Source organism: Agrilus planipennis, unplaced genomic scaffold (genome assembly GCF_000699045.2).
Source record: "Agrilus planipennis isolate EAB-ADULT unplaced genomic scaffold, Apla_2.0 scaffold24, whole genome shotgun sequence".
Taxonomy (NCBI): domain Eukaryota; kingdom Metazoa; phylum Arthropoda; class Insecta; order Coleoptera; family Buprestidae; genus Agrilus; species Agrilus planipennis.
The window spans coordinates 1304328-1323362 of NW_020439076.1; the positions used below are offsets into that span (position 1 = coordinate 1304328).

A 19035-nucleotide genomic window follows, 5' to 3' on the forward strand; every position below is an offset into this window, starting at 1 on the left:
TTGTTTTGTTCCGAATTTGTCAAAACTGGCGAGTTTTTATTAAAAATTTTATTAAAATGCCAATATCCTTGATATCTAAAGTAGACGAGTCACAACTCGATCTTTTGGTTAAACATTTTAATAGTTAGTTTATTTCAGAATATTGTATTATTAGAGGAGATAGCCGCACCAATTACGGTACAAAGCAGAAACGTCTCTTTGGTCGTTTTCATTTGCAATTAACATTTTTTTATTACAAATTTTATAAAATCCTTCCTCTCAAAGCTAAATTGAACGTTTTAAGGCATTTCACGCATCTTTTGCCGGTTGGTGGAATGTATGCGTTTTTTTATTTATCATTAGAAATACTTTTAAAAATATATAAAATTGGTCCCGCAAAATCAAAGACATCTGAATCAGTAACTTGTAATTTACCTAATATACTAAAAGTTTTAATTGTTATGATAAGATGTTTTTCACTTCATATTAGTTTGATTTTTACAATCATGAAACTGATGGTTTTCATTTATGTACGTATTACTTACGATTTTCTGCATCAGTTTGATCATGTTGGATTTCCATGATGGTGGTATTAATTTTTGTACCAACTTCTGCTTGAATAACTTGCAGAACATCTTCCTTATACTTTTCTTGGTCATGCTCCATTAAAATTACTGAACAAATGGAAAATAACTGCATTGTAATCAAAGGTAATTTTCTTTTCAATTCATACTATTTATTTAAATTTTTATATTTATTACAAATAGAATTGCGATGAAAATAAACGAAGTAGTAAAAAAGATTAATGCAGACGTATATTGGGAAAAATACATCGTACCTACTGAAAGAAACCCTCAAATTCAAATAAAATACTCAAATTCAATATGTCACAGAATTTAGATATTTCATGGGATTTGCCAAAAAAAAAACTGAAACTAAGAAACAAAAATTTGGAAAACCAGCTGCAAAAATGTATGGTGCATTAAAAAAAAAGAGAAAATCGGCCATTTTCTCACCCTCAAACTTTGGTTTAAACTGAATGATGTTGAACATCTTGAAATTTTGTATTTACCATGCTCTTATCATTAATAACCATTTGGCACTTAGTTTAAAACAAAATTTTAGGTCGAGAGTATGGGCGCTTTTTAGCTTAATTTTGCCGCCACTGTTTCCTTACGAGGCGAAAAGTCTCCACGGCATCATCAGGATGGATAAAATAAGAAATGGGGATAATCGACAATAGAAGATAAGTTCTAACGATAATTGAGTAAAACCAAATGAATGGTTCGAGCATATGAGCAAAATGGAAAGCTAAAGGTAAGTAAGGAAAGCATGGAAAGCAGGTATAAGTACCAAGAAAGAAAGGGGAAGACCTCTATTTTCAACAAGTTATGGACCTGGCTCAGGGTCAAATGAATAGTAGATACCATAATACAGTAGAAGACAAGTTTTGACGATAATTGAGTAAAACCAAATAAATAGTTCGAGCATATGAGCAAAATGGAAAAGTAGAGGTAAGTAAGGAAAGCATGGAAGATAGGAATAGCTGTCAAGAAAGAAAGAAGAAGACCAAAAAACGCATTGACAGCCGAATCGAGTCCTTAGGGAAATTACCTCAATTTACAACAAGTTATGGATCTGGCTGAGGATCAAATGAAAGGTAGGTACCATAGAACAGTAATTAAAGCGCCTAAAGTTAAATTAAATCCTAAATAATATTATAAATTGTTGATTTATTANTATTTTCTATATGTAAAATTCCGAACTTTTCTGTATCGATATTATTGTATTATGGTTCTTAGTTGTTCATTATTTAGGTAGATGATGGTGGGTGGGATCGACAGAGGAGGTCTTCCCCACCACTGTACCATAAAAAGTTCGTGGCTATCTCACCTTCATAAAAAGTTATGGGGGTTAGATGCGAATGGGGGTAGAGCGCATCGAAAGAGGGTGGTCACCTGAGTAAAACCCCATAAAAAAATTGCGGCACCCTCACCCCCATAAAAAGTTATGGGGGTTAAATGTTGATTATTTTGACAATTTTCATATATTATAATTCAAATAAAATTCAATAAAAAAACTATTTTCAAGCGGGTGGAGGTGGGAGATCGAAGGAGGGTGGTCACTTGAACAAAACCCGATAACCTAACCTAACCTAACGTAACCTAACCTAACCTACCCTATTGATAAAGACATTTAAATAATGTTTTATATAACTTTCTCAATATTTCTATGTATTTTTCACTAGTTTTACCTTTGAATATTGTTCAAGAACGACTATATAAATATTTACATGCCTAGAAATGTATAAAAATTGGCATATTTATTACTTTGAACCCCTATAACTTTTTTATGGTACAGTGGTGGGGGAGACCTCCTCCTTTGATCCCCGAAGGGGGTGGGGGCCATTATCTAGACCTTTACCAATTACTTAATCGATTATCACGAAATTTTGTTAGGGGTACAGAAAAGGACATAGGGTATATTTCATCCAGCAAAAATGCTCTTCCTGAAGAAACATAAAATAGGTATATATATGACTACAAAAAATTCTTTAATAAACACATTATAAAATGATGTAGTCATCTCGTATATTAGTAGTAGTACATTATTATTGAATTTTTGTTTGTTTCACAGATAATTGAAGCGTAGAAGTTAATAATAAATGTAGTGTTTTTATTTTTCCCTGTGTGAACGACATTTTATCACATGCGAAGATATAATGTTACATTATGTGCAGACTTACTAGGTACAGATACAGTTTCAAGCGCAACAATTATCTCAAATAGCAAACGTTTAACACCGATATACATATGCATCTGTTGGGGCCTCTCACAAACTGTTTAAAAACTATTTATGGCATGAATTTAGTAAATAAATAAATTGATTTCAAAAATATTATTTACTGTGATATTAACATCGTAGTTGTTTTCCATACTTCTTACCATCTACTACAGGTAAGTAAAGTTCTTTATTTGTAAGAAAGTACCAGTTTATATTATACAGTTCGAATTTAAAACTTTAAGATGCTTAAACTAATTTGTTAGTCAATCATAAAATTGCATTTTTTTATGGCTTTATATATTAACTAGTTGAACCCGTCCAAAGTTAGATGGTAGAAATCTTTCTATTAGGGCAGGCTATTTCGAGGAACAATTCCCACTGTAAGGTTAATGTTTAGTGCTTATAGTGTGTAGTAGATCACACAAGTTAATCTGGGAAGAAGGTTAAGTTACAAAATAATTGTAGAAGTGTAGTCCTGCAAGGATTTTCTTTTTGAATAACTGTCCTTACTGATCGTCTATTAGTCTATACATTAATTACATTATTTCACTTAGCAATTAAGGCTTTTCTTGAAAAATTATTTTGCAAACTCAGAGGAGATTGATATTCAGAAAATTTTTATGGTTTTCGTTATTCGGAAGATACATTTTTTTGTGGATTCATACTGGTCGAAAAGGTCACAAAATTCAGTTCATATTTGTACTAGATTTGTTCCTTTTACTTCATTGCCCTACGTTACGACAAAAACGGTCATTTTTACCAACCAATTCGCTTTCTATACATAACATAATCGAACCCGTTTGTCGTCTTTGTCTTTCCAATAGTTGACGCGTGATTTTAATGAAAGTGGATCGACTCCATCTAACACTGTAGCATTTATTTGAAAACCGCGAGTTTCTTTTCGATATTACCAGTGCAATTAGTAATTGCACGTGGTAATGTTTGCGAAGGTAACAACAACCGTAATAATAATATTACGTATTACTTACGATTTTCTGCATCAGTTTGATCATGTTGGATTTCCATGATGGTGGTATTAATTTTTGTACCAACTTCTGCTTGAATAACTTGCAGAACATCTTCCTTATACTTTTCTTGGTCATGCTCCATTAAAATTACTGAACAAATGGAAAATAACTGCATTGTAATCAAAGGTAATTTTCTTTTCAATTCATACTATTTATTTAAATTTTTATATTTATTACAAATAGAATTGCGATGAAAATAAACGAAGTAGTAAAAAAGATTAATGCAGACGTATATTGGGAAAAATACNATTTTTAAATTTGACACTATGTATAAAAGAAGAAATATTAACTCAAAAATCTAACTCGATAAAGCCCCTTTTAAACAGCTGAAACGTCGGTATTCATATAAGAAATAAATGCTTTTATACTGTATTTTAACTTTGCTTTTATAGTATACTATTTTATGCATATGTAATATCTAAATGCAGTAATTAAGGATTTTAAAATTAATTTATAATTCTGAGGGTTGATTAATAATTCTTATGGTTATTAACTTCTAATTTAGTTAGTTTGTTTTATTTTTCATACAATAAACAATATACAAAAATACTTTAAGAAAAGTATAGTTTAGCTGCTTAATCGGATATTTGTCTACAAATCTCTTAAAGTAAATCCAATTGTAATGTAAAAAAATCCGTTATGATAGAAGGTAATAACGAAAACTGTTAAGTACTTAACGCAAATCTAGAGAAAGTGTTATAGATATAATAGCGACTACTCTTATGCATTTCGAATGAAAGGTGTACTATTTGTTTTCACAGGTTTATTCTGTTTTTATAGTTGCAATAAAATATACGTTTATGATTAGATGCATAAGACCGAGTAGTTGATGTTTTAATTAATTACAATTAAATATCAATTTTGACTAATTGTAATTTTGATGTTTTATAAAATTTAACGGTATCAATCTCCAATCGCAGCTTCATAATATATAAAGTATTTTGTAAATTGAGAATATGCAGTATAATCGTTTTATTGTAATACGTAGTTGAAGTGAAACTGTTTGACATCAGTAATTCCCGCGTAAACTCTTGATTAACGGTGTGAAATAATCAATCCCGGAAAGTGCAACATTCGAACCGTTAAAAGGATGATAGTTGTTTTGTGATCGTTGTAATACATATTACGTTTATATCTATTAAGTATCATTCATGCATTTCATTGAAACATGACGTAAATTTCGCAGTAGGTCACTGGCCGAAGGGATTTTTTTATAACCATTCTTGGATTGAAAAAGTTCTTCGAATATCGTGTGTACGTATGTACATGTATATAAAATAAAATTTGATTACAATTTTGTACTATATTGAACTTTTATTAGGAAGGGAGTCAGACAGGAATCAACACTGTCACCGCTAGTTTTTAATCTATACATCGAAGACGCGATCAACATCATTAAAGACGTAGGGATAGATATACAGGGGCAAAAGATTAGTATGCTTAGATTTGCAGATGATATAGCAGTATTAGCATATAGCAAGGGGGAGTTACAGATAGTTTAAAAAAAAGTGACAAAACAGTAGGTACTGCATGAAAATATGAATATAATGATAGGAGAAGAAAAATTAGAAGAAGTGACTGATTTTTGGTATCTAGGAAGTCAGATAAGTCAGGACGGAAGGAGTAGTAGGGATAATAAAGCAGAGGATAGCGCAGGGTCATGTACTCGCGAACTGTTAATTTATAAATTCGAAAAAGGTTGTTAAAGTGTATGTCTGGAGCGCGGCTCCGTGAGGGTGCGAAACATAGATGGTGGGCGCGGCGGAAAAGAAAAGGTTACAAGCGTTTGAAATGTGGTATTACAGGCGAATGATGAGTATACCGTGGACAGAGAAGGTTAGAAATGAGGGGGTTTAGAAAGAATAGGGGAATAGAGGTCAGTATGAAAGTTAATAAGAAATAGCCGAGATGAAATAGGTTGGTATGACACCTTCTCAGACATGATGGGAGTAGAGGTAGACCTAGATTAAATTACTTTTCACAAATATAAGTTAAGGATTGAAAGGTGAAGACTAGCTCAGGATAGGAAAGAGTGGAGGTGCGTGTCCAACCAGTCTTAGGACTGATGACCTTATGATAATGAAGCAATTTAACAGATACAAAAAATAGGAGACGGTTTCTCAAAATCTAGTCCTTGATGAAAACGTAATTGGTAATACTTAATACAAAAACCGCATTCCGTTTGCAACTTCTGAAGGAAATTGAAATTGCTTGATTTCACTATTTTTCGATAATTTTTTTTAATCGTTAACCAAAAAAACTACTTTCTTATTATTCACAAAGCTCCCACAAGTAATGACTATAAGCTTCCACTGCTGTCGTGTAAAGTTGAATTATGTATGTTTTTCTTCTTTTGGAACCTTCGAACTCAACTCACAAATTATAATTTTGATGAAAAATCAAAGAACACACGTCATTATTGAAATTTCACTATCTTTTAAACTACACCTAACTCGACCTTATTTTGAATATTTAAATTTTTGTTTATCTTTTTCAACCGTTCTTAATGCGCCCTCGTACGTGATTGTCAGAATATCATGTCAAAAATTCATTCAAATCGACCCCTTAGTTTCGTCTGTGCGTTAGTCAGAAAGTCACGAACCGCCAAAAAAACTGAAAAGCAAAAAATAATTAACCTTTATTTTATTAGCCTTAATAACTAAGTTCTTCAACTAATGTAAAGTATACCTAAGTAATTTTGAGTCGTCGGTAAACAATCAATAAACAAAGATTACTAGATTACTTTAAATTTAAATAAATAACCATTGCATTGTTAATTTGATTAATTTAGTGATCTTTGTTTATTGATTGTTTAGTGCCGAATCAAACTTACTTAGGTTTACTTACATTAATTGAAGAACGTCATTAAGGTTAATAAAATAAAGGTTTATTATTTTTTTGCTTTTCAGTACTTTCGGCGGTTTAATTTTTTTGTTAAAAAGTTTTTTGTATATATTGTATTTCGAATGCATTTCTTAGAGCAATTACGTATATTTACGTTTGAAATAGTAAATCATGTCGTACTTTGCATCGTTAAAACATCTTCCATTTTTCACATCCTTGGATAAGCTACTAGTAGATATTAATTTCGATTTAAATTTTTTTATAGTCGCGACCACAAACAACTAAGCGTGAAGTAATCGGCTTCCTGGTTTTGAGAGCATCGTGAAGACAGTTAGAGACCTCTAGAGAATTTAAGACTGGCTGCCGTGTCTTAGTCTATCAATTTTATTACCTGTACTTTTCTATTTCGAATCGTCGGTTTGTAAAGTTTAATTTATGTATGTATACCTACAATAAATATACGAGTACGTACATAACAGCTAATCATTACGTTACAACACAAAGTTATCTATTTACGTACTGCGTTACATACTGCAGTCTCTTCCGCTACTTATAAGCTGGTGTTGTCTGGTTAACGAGTTGGTTTAAGAAATACGAGAAAAAAGGCTAACATAATTAATTAATTTGCAACAGCACTAAAGCACAACGATTGATTTAACGCATAGAAAGCGTTATTTAACCCTCTAAAAGACATCGTTTCTAAACTTTTTTTAGTGTGAAATTTTGAGATGCTAAAGGCCTTGAATGTTATGTTTATAAGAATAAAAGAATCACGGTAACCCTAGGCAAAAATTTTCAGTCTATCTCTAGTCTCTTAGAGTCTTTCAGCGTCTTTGAGAACGTCTCTCACAGTCTTTCACAGTCTCTCAGTTATTGCCTAGTGTTTTTATGGATCTCTCGCAGTCTCTGTATGAGAGACTCGAACGATAAAATTGTTAATTCAGAGATTCGAGTCTCTCACAGAGAAACTGAATGAATAAAACTGAAAAATTGAGAGACTCGAGTCTCTCGTAGAAAGACTGGGATCTCTGTAATATGTTGAACTTTTTAATTTTAACCATGTCTATCGAGACACCACTTATTGAGAGATTTAAGTCTCTCGTTCAGAGATTCGAGTCTTTCGTTCAGGGACTGGATATGAAATGAGTATCTTTCTATGGGCGACTCGAGTCTCCCGATCAGAGACGCTAAACAGTTTTTTTGATAGCCTCTCCCAGCGACACCAGAGAGACTCGATGAGAGACGGAGACTCGCTTTCAGAGATTCTGGGAGACTGAACATTTTTATCTCGGGAAAGGAGGATGATAATGACTTTATTGGTTATAAAACCGACACCAATGTTTCGGCTCTTGTTGAGATATATATTCATGTGAAATATTGCAGACACCGATTATTTATAAGAATATTATAACTAACTAAAAAAATCTAGTAAGTGTCTACTACAGTTAAATTCTATGCATTTATTATTTATACACATTTTAACCTTGATAAAGTCTTCAATTAGAGGCGAAACGTTAGTGTCGGTTCTATAACCAATGAAGACAGTATCATCCTCTTTTACCTTGATTCTTTTGTTCGCATTAGAACTAGGGGAAGAAATAGCGAATTGTTATGTTTATGGTTAATTATATAGGTAAAGATATAGGTGTTATTATTATTGGTTATTTTGGATCTAACTAATACAAATGATAGCGGCAAGTGAAGTAGAAGTCTCTTTTTGTCTATTTTCAAATGTATTTATATCGGACTTATTGATACAGCATGATATTATGGAGTGAGTCAATCAGGACCCAGGTGAATGATAGTACTCATGTATTTAATCCTTCATTTTCACCATATCAAGTTAAATTTTAAGTAAAAGCTCTTGAATAAATGTCGAATAAATTAACACTTTTACAGATTTTCGTCACAAACTCTAATTAAGTATTCCCTCTATGATTATTTTATTCAGAAACGGTATTATTCTGATAAGTTTTTAATTGTTTACAAGAAATGTTCAGATTATCTCTGATGAAATGCTACTCACCACTGTTATCCTACTTGTAACAATTGAAACGCCTAATAGCACTATTTGTCTCAAAACAGTACAATTAATCTTAAAAGAGTGCATGACCTGCACATTTCAGTTCAAATTATTGTATTAAACAGTGGATTTGATGAATCAGGTATAAGGTTTCATTTTTATCATATTATTAGTCTATAATTTTATATTTTCAATGGCGATAAGACAACCTTGTTTACGTTTAAATCTACTATTGTTAAATCTTCTATTGTTATTTAAGCTTTGCAATGCTTAATATATTTTGAGGTAACACATGCAAGGGAAGAAAAAGTAGGGAAAGAGCGAATATAAAGATAGGAGACGAAAGATTAGAACAAGTGGCTGATTTAGGTATCTAGAAAGTCAGGTAAGTTAGGACGGAAGGATTAGCAGGAATATAAAACGGAGAACACAGAAATATTAGAAATTCGAAAAAGATGTATGTTTGAAGTGCAGCACTGTGCGGGTGCGAAACATGGACGGGGGGCGCGGCAGAAAAGAAAAGGTTAGAAGCGTTCGAAATGTGGTATTACAGACGAATGATAAGGATATCGTGGATAGAGAAGGTTAGAAATGAAGAGGTATTAGAAAGAGTAGGAAAACAGAGGACTCTATGGAAGTCAATAAGAAATAGGCGAGATAGGTTGGTAGGACACCTTCTCAGGCATGAAGGTCTAGTCAGAGATATATTAGAGGCGGAAATAGGAGTTAAGAGGAGTAGGGGTAGAGCTAGATTATATTACTGTTCATAAATAGTTAAGGATGGGGAAAGTGCTGGTTTTAGGGAAAAGCGAAGATTAGCTCAGGATAAGAAGGAGTGGAAATGCATGTTCAACGAGTCTTAGGACTGACGACCTTATGATGATGATGATGATGAATACATTATTAGACAAACAGCAATGACGTTGACCAGATTTAAAGTTTGTTCAAATTATAGTTAACTATTAGCAAGAAGATTCTACAAAAAGTGTATTACCTGCCAATTCTTCGAAATTCTATAGAAACGCCGCACCAACGAAATTATCAAAACTGATGATGCACTTTTTCTTTGTAAGAAGGTAATTTTTGGCACATTTTGGCACTTCTTGAAAAAGTTGACTGAAGATGAACTGAACGGTTAATTTGATTGGACGCTGACCGTGAAACAATCTTCGGTAACATTTTAGAAGCGTGAAAAATAGCATACAGGTTGCAAGATGTATACGTACTTAAGTAGGTACATATAATACAAGATAAAGGTATAGATTGAATTCGTTCGGCCAAAAAACTAATTAGTTTTTTGGAAGTAACAGTACTTGCCCGAAAAATATATATTGCAATTACAATAGACTCTCAAAACCGCGCTGTGGTCCGTCTAAAATAGATTTCGCAGGTAGCATTTTTTGTTACATTATTTTCTTTTCTGTTTTCAGTGAAAGTGTATCGAAAACACCACTGACTACTTCAGTCCAGTGCCATGAAATTAACCAAAGAAGGCAGATCGACTGCGAAATTTGTGTAATTTTGACCCATAGACGATTTGGTAAGTACCCAGTTACCATTTTTCATGTATATTAGCCATAATTGTTAGACTTAGTTACTCTTCAAGCTTTCAGAAAAGGAAATAACATTCCTTTATTTCATTTTTTCTAAACATTTTTACGGTTTTTGACCGATTGATTAATAAGATGGTTTATGAAAAACTTTTGTTAATTACTAATTAGTATAATTCGATAAGTACAGACATTTATTATGCGTCGACTGGGGTGAATTTAATAAAAATTAAATGCCATAATGAACTAATAATTCACATTTTTTAATTGTTAATAATTTAAAACTGAAGAGGTTTCGGAGTGTGCCCGAGCTGGAATGAATGTGAATGTGTGTCGATATTCAATACTGACAACTTGTTTTTGATTTTTTGTTTATAAAAGATCTACAAGACACAAAAATGCTTATAAGAAAATAAAGTTGATAAGTTTATTTTCAAAATTATCGAAAAGTGCTGTCAAATTTACTACCAAAATCAGTTCACAAAATGTTTTTTATTTCAAGTAGATTTAAGCTTTTTTCTTCGCGGAAATAATGCAAATATAGTAGTTTAGAAAATAATTTTGATTTCCTACTACATTTCCACCAACAATGCAACAATGATTGTTACCTTTTGCATTATTAAGTTTGATTATCTGGTGCAGGTCTTAATTAAGTTTATTTCCATTTACTTGTAACATTCTATACGGTTGAGCGATTTAAGTCAAGCCCTAGATTTTTACTTTGTTTCTGAAAAACAACGGAACTGTTGGATAGGAATATTCTCTTTAAACATGGATATTGTAGAAGTGAATAAATGTTTTGGCGAAAAATTCTTGGAAAAGAAAAGCGGCCATGAATATTTTATTAACCGTTTTTATTTTACCTAGAAAGCAAACGAGTTGGAAACACTGCAATAGTTTCAGATTTTTATCCAATCCCCGAATTAGAATAAGAAACTTTTCACTGGTTGCAATTCCAAAAAAAAACAAAAAAATGAAATGATTATTAGTTACTCTTTCACAATTTTTAATATGATTTCATTTATAGCCAGATAGAAACCGTTAACCTTCGTCTGTCGGTCTGTATGTCACATCTATGTCATCTTCTCATTATGTACCTTTAACCCAGTGACAAAAAATAAAACTGTTTAGATTATTGGAAAAACACTCTTTATCGACCCCTCGCATAGACCAAGGGAGGCCTGAACTTTTTTTTATTGAGAAAATAAATGTGATTCTTCAAATGCAACAAGGAACATTTGGTCTTTTGATTTTAGTCTTGAAATATTTGATTTTATCATTATCAAAACGTCATATCCTTGCAAAAACAAATGAACTATTTATTTATGCTTCTAGGTACCTATCTCTGCTCTTTGGCCAATTTTGAATGAATCTTCAATTAATTTATTTAATTAGCTTCAAAGTGGTCGTGAAATATTTGATTTCATAATTATCAAATATCAAATCATTTAAAAATATCTTATTATGCAAAAGTAAATAAACTGCTTATTACGTCTCTAGTTATCTATCTCTACCGTTTAAGGCAGGTAATTTTTGATGATTACTTTATTACATTAATAATGATTTAATTAACTTCAAAGCAGCTGCAACATAATTTCGATTTTATTGTTTGATTACGATTATAAATTATATGATTATCTGCCCAATTCGTAAAAACTGACAAGTTGAGAAGTTTCTAACTTCATCGTTGGCTTTGTTGCATCATTAATAGCATGCTGTATTTAAATAAATTACATATTGCACCGGTACGTTACGCATTCTACCTAGATTAGCTCACTCTAAAGTCTTATTACTTAACTTATTATTAATTACTATGCTGTATTATTATCGTTTTTGTTATTTCTAAAATGTATTTGAGCCATGTAAGAATGTAGGTAGCTTTTTACATTATTATTGCCATTAATTTATTTGGTCAATTAGAATTTATTAACAACAAAATAAGGTTCTTGTATGGGTAATATAATATAATATAAAAGGTTCTTCAGGAAGAACAGTAAATATTTTAGGAGATCTAGTGCTAACAATTTCATTAGTAAAAGATTCGTACTATAAATTTGTGCCCAGAAACGTTTCGTTGTAAAAATGTAGGGCTTTAAGTATTATTAGACATAATATTAATGTTTTTATTATCATCATGGTCGTTAGTTCTTCTTATTCTTCTTCCTATCTTGAACTAATCTCTGCATTTCCCTAAAACTGGAACATCCCACATTCTTAACTATTTGCGAACAGAAATCTAATCTAGGTCTACCTCTACTCCTCTTAACTCCCGTTTCTGCCTCTAATATGAGTTTGAATAGACCTTCATGCCTGAAAAGGTGTCGTACCAACCTTTCTCGCCTATTTCTTATTGACTTTCATAGAGTCCTCCGTTCTCCTACTCTTTCTATTACCTCTTCATTTCTAACCTTCTCTATCCACGGTATCCTCATCATTCGCCTGTAGCACCACATTTCGAACGTTTCTAACCTTTTCTTTTTCGTCACGTCCGCCGTCCAAGTTTCTCACCCATACAGCGCCACGCTCTAGACATACCTACATCTTTAACAATCTTTTTATACCTGCTTAAAAAACGGTAAAACTTAAAGTAGATTAGTACTAATTAGTAATCTATGAGCTTGGTTGAAGGTTTAAGGGTAGTTTTCCTTAAAAAAGGAATACGCATTTATTTGTATCTAAAATTTCCTATACTTTATATAGTCGGCTAGCTGTTAAACATATTTTGTCACTCAGAATGGTCACTTCTCAAAATATCTGCTGGAAACTCCGTCTAAACGCTTCTGTTTCGATCTATAGATTGTTTCTAAGTTTTCTAAACGTGGTTTTTATGTAGTGCTTTTTTAGATAAGATTTGTGCAAAAACCGGTGTGTCATCATACCTTTTACGGATGACATACCCTGCAACAGTCTTTCTTTGCGTTCAGTTGTAAACAACTTCTCTTTTAAGTTTTCTATGTAATTAAATTAACCATTAGACATTCGGATATTGCTGTTATTAAAAGAAAAAAATACGTCCTTCTTTGAATTGATTTTATACGGTTTTGTTTAGTGCCCAAGAGGAACAGGAAAAATGATAACTTTACAAAAAGCTAAGGAAATGAACTGAATGTTATGATGTGCCATCTAACAAGGAAGCCTGTAGAAGTTATTTTCTTGAAAAAAAGATATTTATTATCCGGGGTGAACTTTTTAAACGTGTTTGTGCGGTTTTGCAAAATAACTGAGACTATATTAACGGATTATTTTGTTACAACCAAAAACCTACATCATCATCATAAGGTCGTCAGTCCTAACTGATTGGACACGTACCTCCACTCTTTCTTATCATGAGCTAATCTTCGCATTTCCCTAAAACTAGAACAACCCTAACTAACTGCGAACAGTTATCTAATCTAGGTCTACTTCTACCCCTCCCAACTTCTGTTTCTGCCTCTAATATGTCTCTGACTAGACCTTCGTGCCTGAGAAGGTGTCTTACTAATCTATCTCGCCTTTTTCTTATTGACTTCCATAGAGTCCTCTGTTCTCTTACTCTTTCTAATACCTCTTCATTTCTAAACTTCTTTATCCACGGTATCCTCATCATTCGTCTGTAATACCACATTTCGAACGCTTCTAACCTTTTCTTTTCCGCCCGCCCACCGTCCATGTTTCGCATCTACACAGCGCTGCGCTCCAAACATACACCTCTAACAATCTCCTACTCCTTCCGTCCTGAATTATCTAACTTCCTAGATACCTGAAATCGGCCACTTCTTCTAATTTGCATACCATTATTTTTGTTTCACTTTTATTTATTTTCGTACAGTACTGTTTTATCAATACCGCTTCCATTTTACTAGATGCTAATACTGCTATATCATCTGCAAATCTAAGAATACTAATCTTTTGTTCCTGTATACCTATCCCTACAATTGTACTGTCTTTAATGATGTTGATCGCGTCTTGGATGTATAGATTAAAAAGTAGCAGTGACAGTGTGCATCCCTGTCGCACTCCCTTCCTAATATTTACTTCTCTATTGCATCCCCATCTCTACAACTGCCTGTTGCTCTTTATACAAACTATATTTTTCATTGAAATATTATAACAGGGCAGAACTGAATTAATGAAGATAAATGCCCAAAAATCTCAAAAGCTACATTTTTAAATAAATAACATTTTATAAAAATCAAGCAATTTTTAGTATAAGTCTACCACTAATAAAACATTAAGTTCTTCCATATATGCAATTTGTTTGCTATCACAGAGAAGTAAATACGATAGTAAATAATACAAAACCTTTAGCAATATTGTTCTGTGGATGTTGGAAGCGAAGGTGTAAACGAAGTAGATTTTCTAATAGTTATTTTCTTATTGTTAAATGGCATGAAATAGCCAATGTGTGTAATTTTTTTTTATTCGTATTCAAGGTCGTCTAAGTAATATAGTTAGCTATACGTGTTTACATCACTTTCTTTTACAAATTTCTTACAATCCAGCAAGGATTTCTTGCAGTACCTATGGGCAAGCTGTTTGTCCGATTTAGCACTATAATAAATAATAGAAAACGAATAAAAACAAGCGTTTTATAATTGCCCTACATTTATCCATTGTGTTCCAGTAAGAATATTACTTAACATTTAGTTACTAGGTGTACATCAAATGAATTTAAAATACACTTCATCTTTTAATTGATACAAAAATGAAAGGAGAGTAAAATCTCTTTGGATTCCATATTCTAGATTTCAAATATTGGAGAAACTATAGAAGAAATTGAAATTAATTGTAATACAATGTATTAATTTAGTTCTTTTTTAAATCATTGAACTACATACATTCTTTATGTTAGCTTTTATCAGTTGTTCAAATATCAGCTCCTTAGGAATGTTATTGCGATGCAATTTTTGTTCGAAATTGAGCAGTTCTGGTACGAATTTCGCGGCGACCCGTCTCATGCCCAAATCATTACAAATTTGATACAGATTCTTTGATCCAAAAATCAAAGACGAGCCAAAACACGTGCAAGCAAAGCCACTGTCAAAAATTAACTGAACATTCAACATACTTCGAAGACGCCATCAACATCATTAAAGACAGTACAACTGTAAAAAAAGACGTGCAAGGGCAAAAGATTAGTATGCTTAGATTTGCAGATGATATAGCAGTATTAGCATCTATCAAGGAGGACCTAGAGATAGCTTTAAATATACTAGAAGCGGTACTGACAGATCAGTACTGTATGAAAATAAATAAAAGTAAAACTAAAATATTGGTATGCAAGGGAATAAAAAGTAGGGAAAGAGCGAATATAAAGATAGGAGACGAAAAATTAGAAGACGTGGCTGATTTTAGATACCTAGGAAGTTAGATAAGTCAGGATGGAAGGAGTAGTAGGGATATAATGCAGAGGATAGCGCAGGGTCGTGTCGTCTTTAATAAAAAGGAGTCACTTCTATGCTCGCGAACGGTTAATTTAGAAATTCGAAAAAGGTTGTTGAAGGTGTATGTTTGGAGTACGGCATTGTACGGGTGCGAAACATGGACAGCGGGCGCGGCGGAAAAGAAAAGGTTACAATCGTTCGAAATGTGGTGTTATAGGCGGATGATGAGGATATCTTGGGTAGAAAAGGTTAGAAATGAAGAGGTATTGGAAAGAATAGGAGAACAGAGGACTCTATGGAAGTCAANGCGGCGGAAAAGAAAAGGTTAGAAGCGTTCGAAATGTGGTGTTATAGGCGGATGATGAGGATATCTTGGGTAGAAAAGGTTAGAAATGAAGAGGTATTGGAAAGAATAGGAGAACAGAGGACTCTATGGACGTAAATAAAAAATAGGCGAGATAGGTTGGTAGGACACCTTCTTAGGCATAAAGGTCTAGTCAGAGACATATTAGAGGCAGAAACAGGAGTTAGGAGGGGTACAGGTAGACCTAGATTAGATTACTGTTCGCAAATAGTTAACGATGTGGGGTGTTCTAGTTTTAGGTAAATGCGAAGTTTAGGTCAGGATAGGAAAGAGTGGAGGTACGTGTCCAACCAGTCTTAGGACTGACGACCTTATGATGATGATTCAACATGGCCGTGAAAAAAATCGAATATCGAATATACGTACGTGGCCTTCGGAAATCCAAAATTCGCCATACTACAGACTTCGTACGTTCAGAGTACATACTTTACTAAGACTACCCTATCTAGCTCATTTTGTTACTTAAAAAATAAATAATGTCTGGCGGCTTTGGAATCTTGGACAATAGACTTTCTAATGAAAAATGAATAGTAACATTTGGTTATTACTTTATGTTAATCATTTTATTAGAATTAATTATATTTTCTTTCCAGAAATGATGGGATTATCGAAAATTGCCTTCTTGGTCTTCACGATCACTCAAACGTTTCATTTTTCACAAGCAACGAGATGCATGGAAGAAGTTAATTACCACGAAGATTATTCCTACGGTTTCGACATTCGTTGTGAAAATCTTCATTCTCAGAATGTCAACGAGTTGCAATTTATAAACGTTTACAATGCAATTAAACTCACCATCTTCAATTCGAACATTACTATTGAAACAAAGCTTTTCAATAACATTCCCAGAATTCGGGAAATTGTTATAACGAGTTCGGTTCTAACGTTTGAAAACAACAATGGCACTACATCGTTTAGTAATTTGGAATACCTCGAAATTCTTAATCTTAGTAGTAACAGCCTCAAGAAGATTCCATCTTATGCGTTTAAATCGCTCAAGAATTTAAAGGGCCTGATTCTTTCTAATAACTTTCTCAATAAAATCGAAACTGATACGTTCAAAGACTTGAGCAGTTTGGAAACGTTAGATTTAAGTAACAATACCTTCAAGAACTTAAACGAAATCCCATTATGTGAAATATCCAATTTAAAAACTCTTCGATTGCCCAATAACCACCTGGAAGACATCAGTAGTTCATGTTTAACTTCGATGGACTCCATTGAAACTTTGGATTTAAAATTCAACAAGATTAAACATCTTCCTAACTTTTCCCATTTCCGATTCATTATCAATATCTTTTTGGAAAACAACGAAATAGAAGATTTAGACACAAGTTTAAGTTCGGTGAGAAGTCTCCAACATCTCAATCTTCAAAACAACAAATTACAACGCCTTACAGAAAAGAATTTGAAAGAAATGAAGAACTTAGCTACACTGAATTTGGGAAATAATTCTATAACAGAGATAACAGATACAACGTTTTCTCATAATCCAGGTCTATTGAGTTTAAACTTGGAAAACAACCGGCTGTTTAGTTTACGCGTAGGAAATATGTCAAGCTTAGAAGAACTGGTTGTGTCTCACAATAGATTTACGAATATCGTTCAGAACGACCTGAAAAATGTAAAGAAATTAAAAACCCTTCACCTAAGCAACTGCAGTATAGAGAACATCGAAAAGAATTCATTCAAAGAAATGAACAAACTAGAACTTTTAGATTTATCATACAACAGTTTACAATTATACGACAAACTATTCGATGGTTTAAAGGAACTTAAAACACTTGATCTTCGCAACAACAGTCTTAACAATCTTCCAACAAACTTGTTTCAAGACACTCCAAAGCTGAAACTTCTTGACATGTCTCATAACAGACTCGTCAAATTAAGTGACATTGAGTTTTCGAAGTTGAAAACTTTGGAAAAACTAAACTTATCATTCAATGCCCTTATAGATATCGACGAAGCGATATTGAAACCATTGATTGGTCTAAAAATAATCGATTTGGAACGAAATCAACTAACGTCTATTGATTATGAGTTTATACTGCAGGAATTGTTCAATTTGAGAACTCTTAACGTAAAAGGTAACAAATTCTCTTGTGAATTTTTATCAAAAATGATAACGTTCTTCCATCAAAAGAGCGTGAAGTACACAGTTCACACGGCTAAAACTCAAGACGAAGAAAATGTTGGAGGCATTCATTGTCAAGAAAACATGCTTCAGCCCATGAACAAAACGTTGAGTCATGCTGAGAGTATTTTGGTCAACGACAGTACCGTTCTTAAAGAGATTTACAGTATCACCAAAGACGATAGTGCTAAAATGAACGTGTGGTTGTTAACTATTATTTTGTTGGTTTGTTTGTTGTTTATTATTATCGGTATTCTGTCTTATCGTTTGTACTTTTTCATCAAAAGACGCAACTACATCTCGGAAGAATTCGAACTTCTTGAAGGGAAACCGTAATAGTTTTAAGGGCGAGGAACATGACATCGTGGTGGAAACTAGAACTAATTTTTTATAAACTTTTTCAAAAAAGAAAATAGTGATTAAGGCCGAAACATTTTGCGTGTTGTGTGCAAACATTTAATTGCTATTATTGTAAATACATGATTAAAATAAAGAAAACACTTAAAGATTGTGACATCTTGAGGTAGAAAATCTATTGTATCAGAGATTTTACTTGCAATTAGAAAAATTTTTATATTATAGATGTGATTTAGGATAAGGTAAGGCAGTACATTAATTATATTATAATTAAATTATATANTTTAAATCTTTAAAAAATGTTTTTTACATTATCTGATAATTAATAAAACAATATCTTAATAATTAAATAAACCAAATGTTAAGATTCGAATGAATTTGCTATTTCGAAGAAAATAATTAATAACACCATATTTTACAGTAAAGGTAAAACTGAATAAATATTGAAATATTTAATGGGTTAGTTTTTGAAAAAAAAAAATAAGAAGGTGCTCCGTTATTTATAACCAAATGGAAAATGACTTATGGGATGGGTACATTATTTTTGTATATATATCTTTTATTAAAATAGTTTTGTTGTAGAAAATTTATAAATAGATTTGGGTACAA

General features: G+C 32.4%; 2 protein-coding genes across 6 annotated transcripts in view; one reads left to right on the forward strand and one right to left on the reverse strand.

The window, feature by feature from the left end:
- The window catches only part of LOC112905250, a 43552-nt gene that overhangs the window by 15029 nt on the left and 9488 nt on the right, over positions 1 to 19035 (reverse strand). For 4 of the 5 annotated variants that reach the window (XM_025977275.1, XM_025977274.1, XM_025977276.1 and 1 more), the window contains one exon: positions 3753 to 3881. In XM_025977275.1, coding sequence (XP_025833060.1) covers positions 3753 to 3873 — 121 coding nt within the window. In that variant the 5' untranslated portion in view covers positions 3874 to 3881. Of the gene's footprint in view, positions 1 to 524; positions 648 to 3752; positions 3882 to 19035 lie in introns of those variants that run through there. The other variant, XM_025977277.1, reaches the window with a different exon arrangement.
- LOC108741824 (leucine-rich repeat-containing protein 15-like) lies at positions 2692 to 18470 on the forward strand. Its single transcript, XM_018476771.1, has 3 exons — positions 2692 to 2936; positions 10089 to 10198; positions 16529 to 18470. Exon 3 carries the CDS (start codon positions 16531 to 16533, stop codon positions 18403 to 18405), a length of 1875 nt encoding a protein of 624 aa, XP_018332273.1. The 5' UTR covers positions 2692 to 2936; positions 10089 to 10198; positions 16529 to 16530; the 3' UTR covers positions 18406 to 18470.

Coding starts and splice junctions, on each gene's coding strand:
- LOC108741824 (XM_018476771.1), top strand. CDS start 16,531: ATGATGGGATTATCGAAAATTGCCTTCTTGGTCTTCACGATCACTCAA.